The sequence below is a fragment of the Hirundo rustica genome, chromosome 5 (genome assembly GCF_015227805.2).
Source record: "Hirundo rustica isolate bHirRus1 chromosome 5, bHirRus1.pri.v3, whole genome shotgun sequence".
NCBI lineage: Eukaryota > Metazoa > Chordata > Aves > Passeriformes > Hirundinidae > Hirundo > Hirundo rustica.
The window spans coordinates 40,065,467-40,087,629 of NC_053454.1; the positions used below are offsets into that span (position 1 = coordinate 40,065,467).

The 22,163-nt window shown below is 38.0% G+C and overlaps 1 protein-coding gene across 1 annotated transcript in view; it reads right to left on the reverse strand.

The window, feature by feature from the left end:
- The window catches only part of TNKS (tankyrase), a 128,176-nt gene that overhangs the window by 80,798 nt on the left and 25,215 nt on the right, over positions 1-22,163 (reverse strand). Inside the window, exon 3 of the mRNA XM_040063587.1 lies at positions 18,846-18,941. Coding sequence (XP_039919521.1) covers positions 18,846-18,941 — 96 coding nt within the window. The remainder of the gene's footprint in view (positions 1-18,845; positions 18,942-22,163) is intronic.

Sequence of the window (22,163 nt, forward strand, 5' to 3'; positions counted from 1 at the left end):
TCCCGGAGCAAGGATTTGGAAGAATCTGATGCTTCCAAATGCCAAAATCAGCATTTTTAAACAAAACACCTGGACAAAACCAGGAGCCTTGATATTGTAATAGCCTTTGTCAATATCACATTTATAAATCCTGGCTACTTAAAAAAAGAGGTGATGCTTCCCACCACAGCTCTTACTTCAGTTGTCTTAAAGTGAAAATCCTACAACTTACCATTCACCAATTGATTTATACTCTAGACACAGGTCCTTCTACCTTAACTAATATCTAGAACTACCAGCATGTAAGGAACCCAGATTACTGGCTAGGGCAGAAAAAAACACCAAGACCTGAACCCAGGTTACCTGTGAAACTTCAATTCCGACATTTCTGAGTATGTTCATGTCTGATTCTCAGCCTTAAGATATTTCTTCAATTTTCCTATCTCCCCCCATTCCTATACCTACTTCACTAAGTTTGCATTTGGTTCAATGAAAACAAAGTTACAGACAAACTTTTAATCACGTAGTTTCCCACCAGCAGATTACAGGTTTTCCAGAGCAGAGGTGTAACAAGAAGCAGCAGCCTTGGAGAAGTGTTACTAAAGGCTGTAACCGACCAACTGTCCTTTGCAACATTTGGTGTTTTCATTTGGTAAGTGGAGGAATCAGGAAATCGCAGAAATATTACTTACACAGCTTATTTTTCTTTTCAAGAGAAATGATCCTACCTGCTATCAGGAAAGAAATGTAAAGTAAATGCAACTAAAACACAGTTTGAGTTTACATAGCACATACTACAGCGTACTAATTGCTTCATGTTAATTGCTTCCTTAATTTGAAATGAATACGCCTCTGACAACAGCAATTTTTTAAAAATCATTCTTGTTAACTGCTTTGTCACACTGCTGTGCTCAAAGCATTTCTCTAAAAACTACTTAACTCTATACACCCTATTTACATTGAATGACTGCATGATTTGAACAGGTCTTTAACAACTCATGGTCAAGTTTGCTGGTGTGTATTTGCATTGTTTCCTCCATTTCCCACCATTTCAATACTTGCTACCATATTCTGGAGCATAGCTGGTACCTTCAGGAAGTCAACGGGAACAAATATTTCCGGCAGCAATAAAGTATTCACCTTTTGACCATAACCTGATAATAAGTTCTTTGGAGGTTTTGCAAATGAAAATTTTCAGAAACTTAGAGTCACGCAAACTGAGGTGGACTTTCATTGGGGCAGCTAAAGGCACATCTCTGAATCCAGCACCGACACCTGCCAAATTTGAAGTTTCTGCACCAACCATGGATATATTAAAACAATTCAACAGAAATATTTTATTTCAGACACTGAGAAAACAACTTGTTCTTATTTTGTTGTCACTAAACCTTTTTTATTTTATTCATCTGCAAGAATGATCAAACACTAGATCAGGCTGCCAACAGAACTTGCAGTCTCCATCCTTGAAGCTTTTCAACCTGACCAAACATGGTCCTAAGCAATCTGCTCCAGTCAACCCTCCTTTGAGCAAGTGGGTTGGACTAGATCATCTTCAGGGATCCCTTCCAGCCCAAGAGCTTCTGCAATCCTGTGACACCAGAGCAGATTTTGGATCACAAATATTCAAACTATACAGTACAAAAAGGACATAAACCCACTAACTTTGATAGTAGGTAGGCTTAAATGAAACAGCAATAAATTAATCTCAGGTATTTCTGGTTCCCAGAAAGTTTAATATCTCTGTTAAACCAAAGGGCAAGTGACAACTAAGAAGGAAGAAATGAGATCAAGCAGAATTGTTGAACTAAATCAGTGTTTCAATTTATGCTGGCTTTTCTGAACAGACCTATGGCAAATTTCAGTTTAACCTGCACATCCTGACAACACTTCCTTCCTTTTCCTATCAAATATGGGAAACCAGGACAAGCAATTATGAGATCAACAATCAGAAACAGGAAGAACATTATAGCAAGAAGGCCCGAACTGAGAAGACATTTTTCAGCAGCCTTTCAAAAATGTACCTCTGTAGGTCATGCAGCATGCTGGCTTGAATACAATGCAGCAGTGTCACGCCAAATCATGTCTCTGACATGCCCATGATGCTCTCAGAAGGACCACTCTGGGCAAGAGTCATATTTAAATTTACTGGTTTGTGCACATGGCCTGCAGCAAGACTCAAATACCTACACCAAAGGGAGGCAAAAAAACCTCCCCTGTACAAATCTTCCTAAACACTTCTGAGTATCTTTGAAGCAAATTTACCAGGCCTAACACACGATATATAGAACACGATTAACCCAGGGCAAAGGAGTGACCTCATGGTAAAGTGTGCCACTGTAGAAAGAAACACAAGATACTCTGGCACAAAGGAAAAACACAAGTGGCAGCACCACATTAAACCCTGGTAGCTGAACCTCAGAAAAAAACTTCCACTTTTCAGCACTCCTTATGATATCTGAGGTATTCAGACGACAGTTTGCTTCTTAGGTCAGGATTTCTTTTGGCACACTGGTATATATATTTTAACAGTTCCCACCTTCCCCGCAATATGCTGGTCTCTACACTCTTCTTGCACCAGAAAAAGCCACAGGTGGATCCCTCTGTGCTTTCTCCATCACAGTATATATCCATTATGAATGGCTCTACACATACTAACCCTGAAAAACAGAATGGATGTGGAAACACCACAGCAGAGAGGGAACTATGCACTTCCTAGTGATAGCCCTTGGAGAAAGGGAGGTATGGAACATTTTAGAAGCATATTTGTGAACTTCTAAATGAGTATTCTGGCTGTAATACCAAAATCCAAAAACTATTAGCTGAAGAAGTAGCTGTGAAGCCTCTGAAAAATGTTAAGAGACTTATTGGGACAGGATGAATACCAGGAAATAAAACTTCTGGTAAGTAGTCACACAGCATGGCATTTTCCTTACCCATTAAATGCAATACTTAATATCCTCAGCTTTATTTATATTTGCTCTATATGGAGGAAAAAATGCTTTCTTTAGAATAGAAAGTGTTATCCTAATTAGCATAAAATTCTGCTTTTAACATTATAGATGTTTTTACTTACATAAGTACTAACAACCCTCACTGCAGCAATGCCAAATGAAATCTAGATATATTTTTTAAACTATTACCAGACTGTAAAGCATAATGCAATAGAAATTACTAAAATTCACAGTAGTCAAAATGTGTATGTGCTGAATGCTAAATGTAAAATTATAACTCCTCTTCATGTACACTGACAAATTACTATTACATTCTACATTAACATCATTTTGAGGAGCTGAAAGATCACACTACTTATAATGACATAGACTGCCTTTAATTAAAGCTAAAACTCTCAAGAAAATCTCATGAATTATTGCAGAAAGGATCTATTTAATTTTTTTAGAGTAATATATGTTTCTTCCAAGGAGAGATACAGCTTGAGTAAATAGTATCATTACTTGAATTCAGGATTCATTCTTTTGAAAGCTCAAATCACAGAAATTTAAATAATATTTCATGTTTTACTTCTGCAGAGGCAAAGTATTTTCCAGAACAGTTAAGAATGTAAAATGGAAAGTCCAAAATTCATGTTGTAAAAATGTTACCAAAAGACTACACGTAAAATGTGAAAAGGTAAATCGCACAGTTTGGGGGTCAGTGGAGGTCTACCCCTTTTTACACTATATCCAGTTCTTGTAACTTTTAATATGAAGATAGCCATTTGCAAATTTAGGTTTTTTTACTGTGAAAAAGAAGAGATTAGAACCTTTCTTTACATAAATCTATTGGGGCTTTTTTAATGACAAATAAACTGCAGAAAAATCACATTCTGGATAGAAGAGAATGAAGCCATGGAGCTTCACACCATGGAGCCAAGGGCCTTTCTGGAATGGGCAGTATTAACTACCAGCTTAAACTCCAGATGGCTGTATTTCAAATTAGCCTGAGAGCAATGTATACATGGTAAACAGCAGATGTCAATCATTACAACAGAGGCTCATCTGGGGAGCTGAAGTTAACAGTGCCTTTAACAAGCTTGAGTCTCAATGTGGTCAATAGGAGACTGCCTATCTAGCTTCCAGCCTGCACTGTCTGCAGGCGTCCAGGTTTGAGTAGCAGGAAGTGCTGCTGGGGTGGCCCCACTGAGAAAGGATATGGGGTTGTCCTGTGCTGGAAACAGAGCTGGCTCTGACAGACCCAAAGCTGAGCCCACCAGCGGCACTGGTGGTGCCTCTGTGCTGATGTACTTAAGAAAGGGTAAAGAACACTGCACAGCAGCTGTAAAAGGGAAGTGAGAACATGTGAAAGAAACTGTTCCACAGACACACAGGTCGGAGAAAAAGGAGGAGGAGGTGTTGCAGGTGCCAGAGAAGAGATTCCCCGCACAGTGACAGAGCAGATACCCATCCACACTGCAATCCATCGAGAACATCCTCGAGAAACATGGTGTATCAAACAGAAAAGGGAAGAGAACAAGAAGGGATGAAGGGAATACTCTCAGGGACCTCTTGCAATTTCTAACCAAGTGAAAGCTGTGAAAACCATAAAGATACTGTAGAGAATGAAGGAAGGTGCAGAGGGAGAGACACAGTGATAAGAACCTTGCTGGCAGTTTCTTCCTTCCAAGGTCTAGACTTCGCTAGGATGATCAGTGCTTCCAAGTTTAATTACTATGAGTGCAACTTTTAACTGACAAGGAAGTTACTGACAAGGAAAGCTTTATAGTAACGTCGTTAGAATAATTTTATAAAAGATAAGTGACCTGAGGTTTTAGTAAGGAAAGATGCAGTCGGTTTGCAGAGATGGACCATTATATTTATGGATCAATTAAATACCAATGCTATTTTATTTCTACTTCTAAACACTTTGTCCAGACTTAACACAAGCATCGTGGCCCCATGTTCTGCCTAGGGTACCCCTCCCAACACCCAAGTTGTCCTAACTCTTACAGATATAGCTATATAAACGGCCATTTCCAAAGGAATAAGCACGGGGATATGAAAACAATTTCCCAATGAAGTGCTAAAAGGAGGCTGCTAAAAACAGTTTGCTTTGACACAGCACTCTTCAGCCAACAATTATACACACAGAGAAGCATGGGATATCTGAAGAGGAAAGATTTAACTCACAGGTTCTCTTCCCTATTCTCAAAGAGCAAGGGGAAAGTATTTAATCTACTGGGTAAGGGTGAGGGAGCTGATTTTATATTTTATTTTATAAAATAGTTCTTGTCCACTGAGGGAGCTTGCGTTTCTCACTTCTGATCTAGGCTCTAACTCTGCAACTTGCTTCTTGTGATCAGCCCTCAAGGATCAAACATAGCTGACCTAATCCCAGAAATTCTGTTGCCAAAATTCATTTCCCAAGCCATTTAAAGGACTAATACATGCAACAATGAAAAATACATGAGCCACCTATGGTCTAATAAGTGCTTAACATTATGGAAACACTTATCACTCAAAGCAGCAGGATCTGTGGAGTCTGAAACAAAGCAGCAGAGAAATAAGCTTATTATCCATAAAGAGGGAAGCCTAATCTTAAAACGTTTCAGACTAATAAAATATCAAAGACAGCCCACTTTTGTTATAGAAAGGAAATTATTAAACTACAAGAATTGCAACACAGGATAAAACCTCTTTTGTTCAAGTTTTGGGCCTGTAAGCTGTTGCAAGGAAAAGTAAAATGCCTCCTATGCCAGTAAAAGACATCTGTAACACCTGTAACTAGTCTCAGGACCCTGTCTCTAAATCAGCATTGAAAACTACTATTCTACTCAGAATAAAAGTACAACTGCCTTTGTGGGACAGGAAAAAGCATTGTGGAAAACAAAGGTTTCAGATACCTACTAACTATTTAGGAGAGATAATCAATAGCATAGCACACATACTTTATGGTCTACTGTTTTCTAATTCTAGTTCTGTAAGAGTCGCAACATAACAGAGTATGATTTATCAATGCACTTCCAAAACAAAAGGGTTTTCCTTAACTTACAATATAGCTTGCCAGATGCATCAAAGATTTCCATTAATAATGTGGTACCAATTCAGAATGTTGTGTCTTTGTGCAAGACTGACAATAGATTAACTATTATGTTAAAATTAGAAACTGTTCAGTGCTACCAAGCACTTAATCACACAGTTCTTTTAAGCATAAGAACAGTTGCACTGCACTACAGGGGGAAGTTACGAAGCATATGATTAAATGCAACTAAATTGGGTACAAATCACAAAAAATATAATTTTGAAATGTCTATAAAGCACACAGGAAACAAACAGGAAAAACAGTCTTTTCTGCCAGAGTTTGTCTTTCATGTATGGAAGGTATAAAGATAAAGGAAGACCACAGCTGTTGCATTTTGCAAAGACACAAATGACTTCTTACTTCCCAGTTGAGGTCAAGCTTTCAAAAATCACCTCAAAAACTATTACATGGAGGTTCAGCATAAAGCTTGACGGTAAGTTAATTTTTGCTATATTATGAACTTTGAATTTTCATGCAAGTCTGATAAGCAGCCACATACAAATGACAAATTCAGTCTAATTTCAAAGAGAACTCCTAGAGCTCAGAAAGAATCTTCATCCTACATCCACAAGAGATTGACAATAGCCCCACTACCCAGTAAAATCCTTCTCTACCCTTGGAAAAGCAGTAAAAAACAAAAACAAATGAACAAAAAAAAATCAAACAAACAAATCTCTACAAAAAACACAAACAAAAGAATAAAACAAACAACACTCAAACAAACAAACAAAAAGCAGCAATTAGCCTCATCAAGTAGCCAAGGATGAACAGAAAGTATGAGAAGAAATCTCATCTGCCACCTAGCTGTAACAACTCTAGTAATGAGATAAGAAAATAATAAACAGTAAAAAATAACTCTTGAACCTTGAAAAGAAGAAGCAACAATGCTCATTTCTACAAAAAGAGATCAAAGAAACGGTGAGAAAAAGAGCTATTGTTCCGTGCGCTGCTTGGAGTGAGGAGAAATAAACATAGGAAGATTTTCAAGGCTTGTGGTATGCCCTTGAATTATCAGAGGATCCTGCCAATGGCACCACGAAGTGGAAGACTGCACTGCAGTGACTGCAGGAGGCTGGGGGAGAAAGCTAAAGAGGAAAGAGATCCTATGTTAATCCCAAGATTTGACACGTGGGGCCCCATTTCCCCAGCAAGCATCAAGCCAAACACCTTGCAGCTAAGAAGTATGTTGAACAGACACAAAAAAGAAGCTGACTCACATTAACACATATAGTTTGAAGAGCAAGTTCTGCCTTTTCATACCTTAGTACAACACTCACATAAACAACCATCATGGATAATGCTCAAAATTAGTTAAAATCTCAACCACACTCTCTATGGCTCAGAAATTTAATTTCAATTTTTAAAGAAAAAAACCCATCATGTTTCTTTGTTCATGAAGACAGTAAAAATATAAAATGCAAAATAATGGCCCTGCATGCTCATTACCCTGATGGGAAATACTGCATTGACCTGCATTACTCCTTTGTACCCACATATCATGCTTCTAAATAATTGCACACAGAAAAAAAAAATACTTTTTACATGTAACTTGCTGCATTTTATAAAATCTGGAACAAGGCTTTGTCTACTCACAAGGTGTGGACTACAGCCATGCCTTCATGCCACCCATTCTACCCCAGAGGAGAACAGTACCCAGAGACCTTCACTGGAATGGTCTCCATCCTCCTTTGGGAATTGTGGCCCTGCTTCAGATGTAGCATTTAAGCGTCTGAATAAACCTCAGCTTAACCCTAGATCTCTCTTGGACCATAGCTAGAGTGGCTCAGCATCTGGCAGGATTGAGACCTAAGGATATGCAAGAAAAAATCAGCAATTTCCATTTAAATGCTAATACTTATTCTTCCCAGCAAAAACTGAAGTATAACAAGTGATCTCTCATCACACAGAAAGAGCCTTGATTGTTATTTAATGATCACAACGAATAGTTAGAAAGCATGAAATGAAGCTAATAAATCTTCTGTTAAGCCTGACATTTTCAACAAACAAAAGTACTCGAAGTTTTCAAAAACAGTTCCATCCAATTTTCTTCATTTAAACTAAATTTTCCATGTTCTTCAGCTAGATATCCACATATTGGCACTGCACAAATTAAACTGAAACACCCAGCTACCTGCACAATTTTTTTAAAGATTTCTTTCTAGCACTACCTATACAGTATAAAATACATTGTGTTCCACAAAGTTCAAGTTCATGCATCAGCACTATCCACCACAGCATCTGTTTGCCTTTCAGTGATAAATTAGGAAATTAGACAAACACTACAGAAGTAGGCTTTTTTTCCTTTTTTATTGCAGCCTCCTGGGTGGATATAAATACAGTTTGGTTTGTATAGGTTTTAGAATTTTTAAGCTACATTCTATTCTAAGTATAGGTAAGCTGGGGATGATTTTTATTTAACAATTAAATAATTTTAACAATTAATTAAACCATTTAATGATTTTTTTAAATACTCAGTCATCAAGACTGCTTTTTCTTTCACCCCTGCAAAAGGGAAAGATAAAACAAACCAAGTTCACCAGACTCCAAACCTTGTGACTTCAAACTTAGTAGTAAATACTTATGTTATTTGTGATAGCTTGAAGGAATCAGTCAGTGAAATGGCTCCTTAATTTAACAGAAACTTCTTAGTTTATTCATAAACTTGTAAAACTAAAACACCCGTTCAGAGAGAAGCATATTTCTAGAAGCCTCTTCATGCACCAATGAAAAACAACAATTGTGACTTCAACTATGTAAAAACAATACTGTCATTATCTAACCCCAGAAGTGCCTCATTTTTGTTGATAATATAAACACACACGCACATATGTGTGTGCACATGAAAACTGCAACACTCCCACACATTACAGCCCAGTATAAAAGAGCATAAACTCTCTCCAGAGTTAAACCATATGTAAAATACAACAGAAGCGATGCAGCTCTATTTCAGTCTTGTAAGCAGGACATTCTCCAAGTAAAGATACATGTATCAAGACTCCACATTAACACTCCATATAATGTCATAGTCAACAGTAGAGGGGTATCTGGAATATTTCTAAAAAGAAAACAGTCTCTTACAGGTTCCAACTATTCTCTGCAACCTGTCCAATAAGGAAGAGGTTACAGCCATGTGTTTTAGATCACCCTCCTCCCCTTCCCTTCTCTCCTCCACGTACTGTCCCTTCAACAGAACAAGTCGAGTGGATGGCCTCAAGTGTTTGGACACCGGGCTCGCGTCATGGCACAAAAGATGCACATCAGACCTGTGGTGCTTGGCCTGTGTGATAGTGTAAGTAACAAAACACTAAGTATAAGCTTCTCGTACCTCCTTCGCCTCTGGAAAGTTTCGTATATCAAAGGAAGATCTAGCCCATGGCCATATGAAATGTAACCTGTATCTGAGCCTGCTGAATCAGATCACCTCATCAAAAAAGTCAGGCAAATTCCACTTCCATTACATATTTCTACAATTATAAAAGTTCTCTACGCCAATAATTTTAAAAGTCTTCAAGGTAGGTGGTCTAAGCACAACACCACAAGAAAGCAAAACAAGCTTCACTCAAGAAATGACTCTTTACAATAAACCAATTGTAGACAGAGCTGGTAGCATTTGTGATAGCTGCTAGGAAACTAAAGGTTACTTAACAACTATGATTTAAATACTAGTTCTCAACAGTAATTCTTCCAAGTTTGAATCCTTCAGGCTGAAATTCTTCTTGCTTATCTCAATCTAGGTGGGTCTTTTTAATTATAAATTCACCACATCTGTAAGACAAAGGGTATTTTTGCTGTCCACCAAGCTCATATATAATGTTTTATGTATTTGAATACAATACAGAACTCTTCTACTCTCTTTAAGAAGAAACTTTAATATCTGGATATTGGAGAGACTTGGATGACCCAAGAGTTCTACCACATTTCAAACTTAGAAGAAATGCCTAGTATGGCCAACCTGATAAATCCAAGTCCATATATCTAAACTGTTTAAGACTACAGCTAGGATTACCCAGGTTCAGGGAAAAGTGAATAGAAAGCTACAAAAAAAAAGGGACAGCAATAAAGGAGAGTGCTGGGGAAAGTCTAAAAAAAGGTGATGCTACAAGAATCTATTTATATTAAAACACCCTCTAATATCTGGTTAACTTTTCATGCATGCTAAACTCAATCTGCATGTATGTGCATTCCACTATGACCATACCACTTTCACAGGATCACTGACTCTCTGTATTCAGTATCATGAATAAGGACAGCACAACAAACTAAATCTTATCTGCAAGACACCTGCTTTATTTATAAATGGGAAACCACAGAGAAACTGCTGGAAGGAGCAACTTAGCAGCAGAATCCAGCGCACATCACCAATCAGCTTATGACAGAGCACCCTAAGGTGAAATGAGATATCCAAGACAAATACACATGGTGTGCTTCAAGCCCAGCAAAAGAGCAATACAAAACCTGGGGGGTGGAAGTTGCAAAGAGCTTCAAAATAAACCCACAGAGCACTGTTACAGTCTTAAGCATAAATTGTCTGATCTACGAGAGGATTTTCAAGTCCCTTTAAATTTCAAGAATATTAACTCCTTGGCAAAGTCTTACACTTGAACTTAAATTACATCAAGCACATAAGTAGTAAATTTAAAAGGGAACCAAAGTTTCTGACCCAACAAGCTGTCCTATGCTGCAGGGAACTTGAATGGCATCCTGCACCCATTACTCATCATGGCAGGAGCACTTCTCAGGTGGCAAGAACACACCCACTCTCACCACAACAAATCTGCTGCAGCAGCTCTGCACAGAAAGAGTGCCCAGCACAGCCACACTGCGCAGTCTTGATTCCTCCCCAGAGCACAGTCATCCATCCTGTTGAATGAGGCAGTGGGGAACAGTAAGCAGGCTCATAAGCAGGCTGTATCCTAACACAAGCATAAAAAGGCAAAATTGAGATTGTCTGCCTCTTCCATTTCCTAGTCAGTATATTTTCCTTACGCAACATTAACATTCTTTTAGATTCATCTGTTAAATCTGGAAAAACATAATCTTAAATGTTTTGTCCATGAATTCACAGACTCCACAGATTTCAGCTGTGACTGGCACATCACTTTCAATATTTAAACAAAGAAAACAGCTATCAAAGACTGCTCTAGAAGCTAGAGTACAAGATATAAAAGCAATGGGAGCTTTTGTATACAGGAATTTTCCTGCTAGCTAAAAATCCTGTCCTAAGAATTCTATGCTTGCTTACAGACTAAATTACATATTAGAACACATACACAAAAACTACCTGAAAATAGTTAAAATTGCAGCATGGCTATCCTACTTACAACCAGAATCAAATAAATGAGAAGTTACATGATATAATGCTCTCCATCCACTCCCTTCTTACCACTACACCTGGCTTATTATCCAGGAAGGTTTTCCATGGACAATGGAAAAATGTACTAGAGATCAAAATTGTATTTGGTCTTAAGACTGGCAGAAATTACTATGAAAATCAGAAAGGTACAACACAGAATAATAAAAAAAAACCCCAACAACCCAAGCCTAAACTTAACAATGAACTAAATTACCTAATCAACATTTAGAGGAGAAAAAAAATCAATAAAGTATAAGGATAGGTCAGTGCTCAAGGCAGAGCAACAAAAAGAAGATGAGTGTGCTCTGATGCACTAAGGAAACAGAAAGCCTTCTTACACATTTCTGCAATTATTTTTCCTAGGGCAGCATGAAAAATATATTTTGTATTCTTTACTTACAAGCTACGGCGATCTTGTTATTCTGTCCATATGAATAACAACAAACCCTGGGAAGAAATGCTTTTTTTCAGTACGACGTTGTAAAATTTCAGTGTTAAGTATAGGCTAAATAAATTTGTGTACATTAGGTTTCTGAAAGCTTTCAAAGCATCCACAACTCTATATAACAGCAGAACTGAGAAACAGAAAACCAAAACACCTGATTTAGGTGTTCTGTGAAAACTTTGAAAAGATAATTTGAAAACTTTGAAAAGATAATTTGTTCCTTTGGCTACTCAAGAGTTTGATTCCATTTGAAGAGTAAATACTACTGAACTGTTATAACAGTAAAAAGAAAAAAAGACTGAAAATCCTTGCCAAGGGGATGGTATAAATCAAAACCATGCTTTTCATAAAAGCACCAATCCTAAATCCTACAGTGCCTCTTTTTACTTGACTGTCTACAAAACAGACTACAGCCTTTTCACTCCTTGCCTAAATTGAGGTTACAGAAAAGAATGAAAATTTGCCTGATCTAGGCTGACACCCACATTCCAAAGAAGCTACTTCAAGATACACATCTAAGCTCAAACAAAAGATAAGGATAATAGCACTTAACTGTAAAATATGGAGCAGGAAGAAAAAGAGAAGCTCTCATTATCCTAAAATTAAGCCCTAAGAAAGGAGCATCCAGAGCTGAAGTTACAACAGGAAGAAATCTAAGCACACTAAGGCATGGAAATGGACTTTAGGCAGCAAAACATACATACCAGCCCAAAGAAATCCTTGCACAAGTCCCTCAGTAAAAGATTAAAGAAATTATGCAGTTATGAAGTCAGAATCAAAATACTTCATACACTTAAAAGCTGGAATAACTTGTTTCCTTTAAGATAAAATACACTGCCACTTGTGTTAAATAACCCACCACACTGAAGGAAATATTTAAATTATTTAATTACCAGAGAATAAACAGCAGAAGCTAGAAGGACCTAAAAGAAACCAAGAGAAAGAGCAACAAAATGGAGTACTGACAAAGCAATAAACACTGCATGCATAATATAAATCACCTAGAATTATACTGGAATATAAACTACAAACTTCAGAATTCAGAATTGCTTTAGAGGCTCCCATAAACCATTTTAGCTTTTCTGCAATCAGAGAGGTAATAAAAAACAAACTTAGCCTGAATAAAACCTGGAATAACAAAATGCCATGAAAGCTATTAAATCATCACTCCAGAAGCCAATTGGATGCTATACCAGAGCACAGTACTCAAATCAAGATACATTATCTTGAAATAATAACGCAGTGCTGGAAAGTAGAAAGAGAGTCAGTGATTCCAGCAGTACTGCCAAAGTGCAACTTCCTTTCCATTGAGGTGAAACTTCACATGTCAACATTCTAAAGATCAAGAACTGCTCTTCTGGAAGAAGAAATATAGCGTGCACACCAAGTATAGAAATGCACATCAAGTATGGCACAACATCTAGAACAAAGAGAGGACTGTTTCTTCTACTTTCCTCTCAATGAGAAGAAAAGAAAATGTGAAACAGAACTGAAATGTGACTATGCCAGAACTGAGAGGAGATGGCATTTAACTCCTGGCTTGCTAAGCAACTGGCTTGCTACGCACTTTCTTCAAAGAGGAAAGTGGGAACTAGACCATACACTAAATGAGATTTTTAGAAACTATACATTTATAAATACATCAAGATGTTATCATTATAATATTCTCTAAAAAACATAAGAGGAGATTTAAAATCCATAGAACTAGAGCTTCTAGATGAGGGCCACCAAAATGGCAGACTTTATGTTCCAGTCTGTGCCACAAGTACCTTTTCCCCATATTTTTCCAAAGACTGGAAGAGCAGTGGCCCCAGCATTCCCAAAGAAAAGCTGGTATTTCTCATAATGCTCCAGGAAGTAAATGTAACAGATCACCATGGATTCTAAATGTGAAAGCATCACATGGCATTCATACCAGTGAACTAGAGCATATGGCTTACTTCCTCCTCTTAGGTCTTGGTAAAAAGGAAGAGTAAATCTACCTGATTTACTGAACAAGTAACAATCACAAAACCATACATTCAAAGCTCAAACAAGTCCTGGAAAGAGTTCTTCAGACCTCTTGCTTCGAAATGTGTATCAACAGCTCATAGGAAATAAGGTGAACATTTTCGGCAGGTCAAGGATATTCCTCAACTTTCTTGCCCTTCTCTTTAAGGCAGCAGATCCAGTGTCACTGTCAAAAAGGCCAATGGCCTAGACAAGTGGGTGGTCTAAACCATTCTAGTAGCACCTGGCCTCCTCACCATGAAATCACTTTTCCTTTTGTACTGATGTTTATCATATTGTTTTGTAAAGACAGAAGCTAAACCTTGTCCAAATGATCTGATTTAGCACACACTGTGTAAGAATTAGATCAATTAAAGGAAAGGGGGAGAAGGTTAGTACCTCCCAAAATGAAGTGCTATTTTCTATTTGGAAGACCTTCAATATCCTAAGAGTACCTGGAAGGAAATAACACCAACCCAGAAGGAAATAGTTTAGTATTTGACACAGTCAAGTTGTAAAGGTGCCACAGGAAAAACAAAATTAAGAAACTAAATTTTCTTCTCTTACTACTGTTTTTAAAACGGGTAAGTTGTACCTAAAATCCATTTTCCATTCTCTGAAGTTCAGTAAACTTACTGTAGTGAAATACCAGATTATGCATAAATGGCAGTTCACTTCAAAAAGAATTGTGCAAATATATTTCAATATACGAACAGCCCTGTTAAAATTAAAAAGTTGACATGACAAATAGATGAAAACATGAATTCTCATTAACACCTCTAATAACCTTAGCCCAGCTATACTTTCACTCATCAAGCTGTCCTTCACATCCAAAAAACACAAGTGAGAAATGCTCAATAGGACCTAAAGCACTTTTACTAATGTAAAAGACATTATTTCCATAGTTAGCAGGAAGATCAGAGTCTTGTTTAACTTTGAAAATTGATTCTATTAACAAACAAGACATTATTTCATACCTAAGAAATCTTCCTTTAATCTAGAGATGCAACAGATTTCTGACTTTTTCATTTTGATCTGTTTCAAGGGAGTAATCCTTGAAACCAACAAAAACCAACAGCACAGAACACTGGCATGAAGCAGACAAAAATATATTATCGAACAAAAATGCCTTCAGCTCCTGCTAACAGCTCCTTTGGAAACTGCTCAAGTACAAAGAACAACTATTCACATAAAGAAAGCATTTCTGAACAGGAGATAATATGGGGAATAAGTGGCAAGAAAGCATCACTGTGAGGGGAAAAAAACCCCCAAAAATAAAAATATCATTCACATAAATCATTAACAATATGGTTGGCTTATCATATACTGTAAAAGGAAGATATAAAAGGATGTTAATCTTTAAAGAGGCGATAATCAGACAGTAATGAAGACTAATATGACTAGCAGTGCAAAAGCTCCCAAAGGCCCTCTTCTGGATGGGAGTGCCACAGTGCTATGTATGGCAACAAAGACAAGTCCCCATCTCAGAAACCACAAACCCCAAAGACAATTAAAATAAACTAAAATAAACTAGGATGTTAATCCGGTGTGTTTAACACCTCTCAGATGTTCTTAGATGTGATATGTTTTTGGAGCCTGTAGTACCACTTCAGCCTAGAGAAAAAGAGGACTACAATTTCCTGACAATATGATTCAGGAACAGTGTGGGATGCTAAGTAAGAAGAAACAAAATATTCACCCTCTCAAACATGAAGTGCTTGGTTCACACAAATGCTGCATATCCTGCAAAAGGAGGAAAATAGGCTTTTTTCTAGATAGCAAAAAGCAGATTCCTCAATTATGTAACTTCTTTTTTTTTTTTAACAAAGATAGTACTGCATGTTTAATTTCTATAAAATTCCCTGTATTCTACAAAGAAATTTTCAAAGTCCATTTCCATCAAAATGTTAGCCTTTCATCTGCATTATGTATCTTTAAAAAACATATATTTTAAGAGGATGTTGCAGGAAAATGGCTGGAAGTCATGCCAGAAACTACTGCATTACATATCCTTTCTGCAATCCAGGTGAAAAGTAGAATATAAAGAAGAGTATATATTATTCTAGACTGGAAGACAAAAAAGAACAGGTCATTGTGGATTCAGCATTTGCTGCCAAAACAGCAGAAATGCTTTTATGCAGCAGGAATTTACCTTTTAAAACACATACAGTATTCTTTGTCAAATTGAAAAGGTTTAATCAATTACCAACAAGTTCACTTGTTTACTTTTGCTGCGATGGAGGTCAAAGGGACACTGTAATCACACTTCATTCACAAAGCAATTAACACAGATGCATGAACCTATGCAAATACTTGGTCAAAAAAAAGTTTTAAGAGGAATCCATGTTCTTCAACAACCAATACAGTAGCAATGTGGAAAAGTCTATTGTGGTCATATGGTCTATCACGATTCCTATGAGGAAAGGCTGAGAGAACTGGAACAGTTCAGCCTGGAGAAGAGAAGGCTTTGGGGTGACTTAATTGTGGACTTCCAGAACCTGAAGGGAGCCTACAAGAAAGATGATGAGATTTCTTACAAGAGGGTGTAGGGATAGGACAAGGGGAAATGGAATTTTACTGAAAGAGGCTAGGTTTAAGTTGGATGTTAGGAAGAAATTCTTTACTGTGAAACTGGAACAAGTTGCCCAGAGAAGTTCTGGATGCCCCATCCCTGGCAGGGTTTAAGGCCGGGTTGGATGGCGCTCTGAGCAACCTTGTTTAGTGAAAGGTGCCTTCTGCCCACAGCAGCGGGGTTGGAACTAGATGATCTTTAAGGTCCCTTCCAACCCAGAACATTCCATGATGGACACTGATAGAGAAAGGAGTCAAAAATAACAATGAGAGCAGCCTTGACACGCATGCTGCTTAAAGATGCAAATACAGACTGTGCTCCACTTCCAAAAGCTCTAAATATGAGCCTTTTTAAAATCTGACAATTCAATACTAAATACTGAAAATTAAGTTAATATATCCTACTCATCTTTAATCCGGTAATACCTTTAAGTTCTGATGCACCTAACTGCAAAGCATTGCTGTAGCTAAAGATTATCCCCAGTCAGATGGATCCTAAGAAATCCCTTAAGCCTCCTTCCAGAGAGATGAAGCAAGACCTAAAGGTAACAACATATGGAAAATGCATGAGAAAGAGCAGATATACTATAAAACAGGGCAACATCCAAAAAAAAATACAGCTCTTAATAGCTAGCTTCCATTTAAGTTACATCTCCGGTGTTAGGTTTTTCAGTTGCAGTGCATCACATGGCAGCTACAGCCTGAGTCCAGCCCTGTTCACACAGCCTGGAACTCAGGTACAAAGCACAGAGCCCTGCGTAGCCAAGAGCCACCTTGAGGACAAAGCTGATAAAACAAAAGCTGATTTTCTTCCTGGAAAGAACAAACACATACCAAAATGATGCCTTTTTATGGACAACTAAACAGGTATATAGCACCATGCGTGTCTCCATGCACCACCTGGCAACATTCACTGGCTGCAGACAGCTTCAGTCACTGATGTTGTGTGCGAGGCATTAGGGGCGAGCTGAGACGGTGCTGGCTGCACTTCACAGGGTGCCCTAAGAGGGCTGCTCCGAATACATCACCATTTGTCTGCTATGACACATTGCCCTCTCTCCCCTGCCTAAAACACAAGGTGATCTAGTGCCCAGAGACAACAGTGGAGCAGACATGAGGTCACAGACTTTCCTAATCTTCTAGTATCCTCTGAAGTTGCATAGCCTGAAGAGCAGCTTGGGGTTTGTAACCCCCACACTGTAGGTTAATGTCAAGTTCCCCACAAGTAAATGGCATATATCCTTTAACACTTCTGAGGTACATTGACTCCCTGTTGCCCTCTCTATCTTCAGCATCTGTACAACTGTACCCATTAACAGCCAAAAGTCAGATTAACCTGCTTAGCACAGCTAACATTAGTGTTAACACTGTAGGAACGTGTTTAAATTTGACACAGAGCAATTAAAGTAAATCATATGTATTTAAAGTACACTGTTCCAAAGGCATTCTCAAATCACTGCAGCGCTGTAGATAATTATGTATAGTGCTCAGCGCACTGAAAAAAGAAGATGAGGAAATGTTCTTGACAAAGTGAAGGGAGCTGGTGTGCCCTGAACATAATCTGAAGAAAGAATACGGGTGTTTCATAGCACATAACCTGCAATTTAAGCTGTCAATAAAAAGAGAGCGAGAACAGGGGAAATAAAGGCAAAAGAAAAACAGCTATTCCTTCAAATAAACCTCAGTTGCTGAATCCCTTTCTATAAATCTATCTGTATATATTTTAAAATCCAATATTATTTTGTTTTAAACATTTTTTCGTAGATGTAAAAATCAGCACAGAAGACCGTGTATTTCTTGATACAAATTTGGCAGGCTACTATATTATACTCTTCATGTTCACTGGTATACCACACAGTTAATTTATTAAAAAATCAAAGCTCTGTAAAAACAGAACTATATCTGTAGGATATTTTCATGAAACATTGTTTTGCAGTTAATAGCCCTTAAAAAAGAAAAAAAAACCTGGCAGATGAGAAAGGGTTCAACTCAAAATGACTAACAAGGAAGAGGAAGGAAAGAGCAGCATGTGAATCTGCAGCAAAATCTAATGTAAGTATTGATCTCTGCAATCGGTAGCAGGCTGTCTTTCAGATCACAGGTACTTTTTATAGTTATACAAACGTCCTTGCTTGCCTAACAGCGAAGGTCTTAAAACGACTGACCTGATTTTTTTCCTATTTTTTTCAGGGTCTAGGGGATGCTATTCAATCTGTCTATTGGGTATCAATTAGAAAGAAAAAAACCCAGAAAAATACACTAAATAACTAATTATATTGTAACAGAAAATTACAGCATTAGCATAACTAGAATAAGCAAACCTATAGCAGCACAGCAGATTACCAACAATTACAACATGGTATCTGGCAAAAGACAGTTTTAAAATGCTCTTACACAACAGAAAATCTGGAAAGACAGAGGACTCTTCTGATGCTGACCTTATACACACAAAATAAACTCAGGTTACGCTGCTGAGAGATGTATGCATCTTACCTGTGAGTACAGCTTTTGCTGAAGGGTCTGCCAGATCCAGTGCAGATTTCCCATCGGTGTTCCGAATGTTTGGATCAGCTCCGTGCTGCAGCAGCACTGTGCAGGGAAAGCAGAAACAGTTTCTCACCTCAGGTATACACAGGTTATTTACTGCTAAGTGTCTCCTCGGCATGATGGAGGCATAAACAAACATTGCACAATTTTCTTTATTTTTCCTTCTGTTTTTTTCTCCCTCTCTCCTTTTTTCTTTTTTCCTCCTTTTTTTTTTTTTTTTTTTTCCTTTTTTGTTAAGCACTGCAGCAAAGGATCTTCTCTGGACTAAGGCTAAGTTGGCAAGTTATGATCTAGTAAGACCACATGACTCTGCATGATAAACATGAACCCTGACTCTCCTGCAATAGTCAGGTTTGGGCTCCTCCTGACAGCTAGCTGGTATGCTGTGCATTCACTGACTCACACTGGGAAGTCTGCTGTGGAACCTGCTCCTGCCTTTACTACCACTACTGCTGCTTGTTATCACTCCCGCTCCTTTTCCAGCTGAACATCCCAAGTTAGCCCGCCTCTATAAATCAGCCATACTCCTTTCAGTGGCTCATCACTTGCGTAGGAAATCTTAACCACTGCAAATCAGCTCACCTTCAAGAAGCGTAACAAACAGGGTAAGATTTGTAACCTGGTACCCTGCAGCCTGGATGCTCAGAGGCTGTTATACTCACTGGTATTTCTTTTCCCTACTAAGCCTATAAACACATGAAAGTTCCACTACTTAGAATACAATGTACGACCATAAGGCTAGGAAGGCATTGATACAGTAAACTATCAGCTAGAAAAGTTAATTAAAAATGCCCCACTATTTCTCCTGTGAACCCTTTTGATCAGAAACAACATAATGCAATACAGATCATCACCTCTCAATATCAAGACATTTTGCAAAGAACTGGAAAACAAAGCCTACAGTAACATTAGAGGCCCCAAATGTCATGCAAAATAAGCACAACATATTACAAATTCAGAGCAACACACTTACTTTTTACAAGTGTGAATAACAGGACAATATACAGAGACTCAAGGTCAAGGAGATTAGTAACAAAAACCAGCAGACATTTATGGTTGCTCATGATACAGCTGGACTGAAGAAGTCAAGACAAAGAAATACCTGCAAACAGTTTTTGCGACTAAGGGCATAAAAATACTTCACAGACAGAATTCCCCAGAAAAAACATAATCCAATTCAGAATAAAATTATTTATTGATACTGTGTGCATATATATACACACACACACATATATATATTAAAAAAAACCAAACTTAACCAGCAAAACACTTCTCAGAAAACCATTTTTTCCTAAACTAAAAATTTAATTGGTAGTATTGTTTTTATTCAAACCTCTTTTCTTACACATTTCTGACTTCAAATTCTTTAAACATTGCCAAATTTCATATATTTTAGCTTACAGGGTGCAATGCTTGCCCCCAAGCTGAATTTTTGAAGAAGTCTGGTGATGTAAATGGTCTTATTTTGCACTTGATGAGAAGGTGAAATTGCCTGATATTTTTGAAAGATTCAAGTAGGAAGCCTAGGAAAAACCTAAGCTTTTTGTTTGGCGGTAGGTTTTTTTCCCCTGTGCCAAGAAAAAAACACCAAAATGGGGGGGCAGAGAAAAAAAACCAGCTAGCACGTGCTCACTGAATCTTGTTAGGATCTAGCACCTACATTTCTGAAGACACCATCTGTGCCATACGTGCTACCACCCACTGAGAGATCTTACTCACGGACAGGTTTGAGACTGAGCCAGCCTCTCAAGCCACTCAGGCACACTCCAGTAGGAACAGGCAAACAAGACCTACGGCAAATTTTTTAAAATACAATAGGTAGTATAGGAACTGAGTATGGAGAGACAGATTCTGTATGTCCCATTTCTCTTCTCTCGGATCCTGTTAGTGACTCTATATACCTGGGAAGAGGGAACTCATTTGTCCCAAGAGGCACCAGTGCAAGAGCAGTAGCCTGAAAGACACTACCAGCAACTAACTGTCTTTCCAGAGAAAGCAGGCAGTACAAAATGATGAAACACGACACTGACCAGACCAGAAGGCAACAAAGGATTCACATGGCAAAAAGCCTCAGACAAAGAAAACCAAGAGAAAACTGAAAAAGATGATGTGTCAGGGGAGAAGATAATACCCCAGAAAAAAAAAGTCCATGAAGAAAGAAGAGAGAGGAATGATTGGGATCTGAATGATTTGGAGGTTTGGCCTAGCATGTGATGCCAAGTTGAGGCAGGTTAGGGCAAGAAAGGTGACTTTAAAAAATTCCAGGTAACAGATGTAGAACTCTCAAAGGCATCTGCAATTGCCTGAGCTCAGTGTTAAAAGAGAAACATATTCTCAAGTCTCTTGATTCTTCCACCCTATGTAAACCAATCAAGAGTGCTTCCCTGCTACTTCTGCTGGCATACACAGATGACAACACACACAGTACTGCTTCCAGCTCCTCTCCAGGGTAAAATGACAAAGGATTATGCAGTGTATGTAACCTGTTCAGTCATGCTAATGAACCATAAAGGATTTGGCCAAGGCTTACAACATAAAATTTGTATCCAGTTTCTAGGCTTTTTAAAACCTAGGCAAGCAAGTACATTAAAAAATTACTAACCAGGTTTAAGTTGGTTGTCTGCAAACCCCGAAATTAGTGACTGCCTGTGGAACACACATTTAAAGTGGCCAAACAAGGTTCAGAAAAATAACCTATCAGAATTCAATTGCTGTAGCCAAGAGACTCATCCTTCTTGTCTCTGCAATCATTCATCCCACTCGTCTTCCAGCTTCTCCAACAGCTAGCGGTATGGTCCTGCAGATACTGCCCTTCTTCAGCTCTAGAAAAACATCTATACCATGAAATGAAGGCAATGGCATCTTGGAAAAAGAAACCAATTCTATAAATAAAGACTGCATTAGAATTCATATGAATAAAGGAAGCAAATGGGTTACAAAGGTCATCTTATTCCTCTGTTTCCACTATTGACTATTTGATTCTAATGTCTCTATACTTTTTAAGTACATAATCTCACAAAAAAAAATACTCTAGTGAGTAGTGTTGTCATCAACAGGAATTAACAAGAGAAATCGAGCATTTGATGTTTAGTTTATCAGTGTAACACAGCTGTACTTCAATACCTGGCAAACTCCAGGTAGCTTCTAATTGAATGTTCTCCTGCATGTTCAAAACCTTTAACACTTTAGCCCAAGATAAAGTCTCTTCTAACAACAGGGCATTTGAGATCTAGACACAGTGTGTCTCTCCAAACTTCCTTTTCA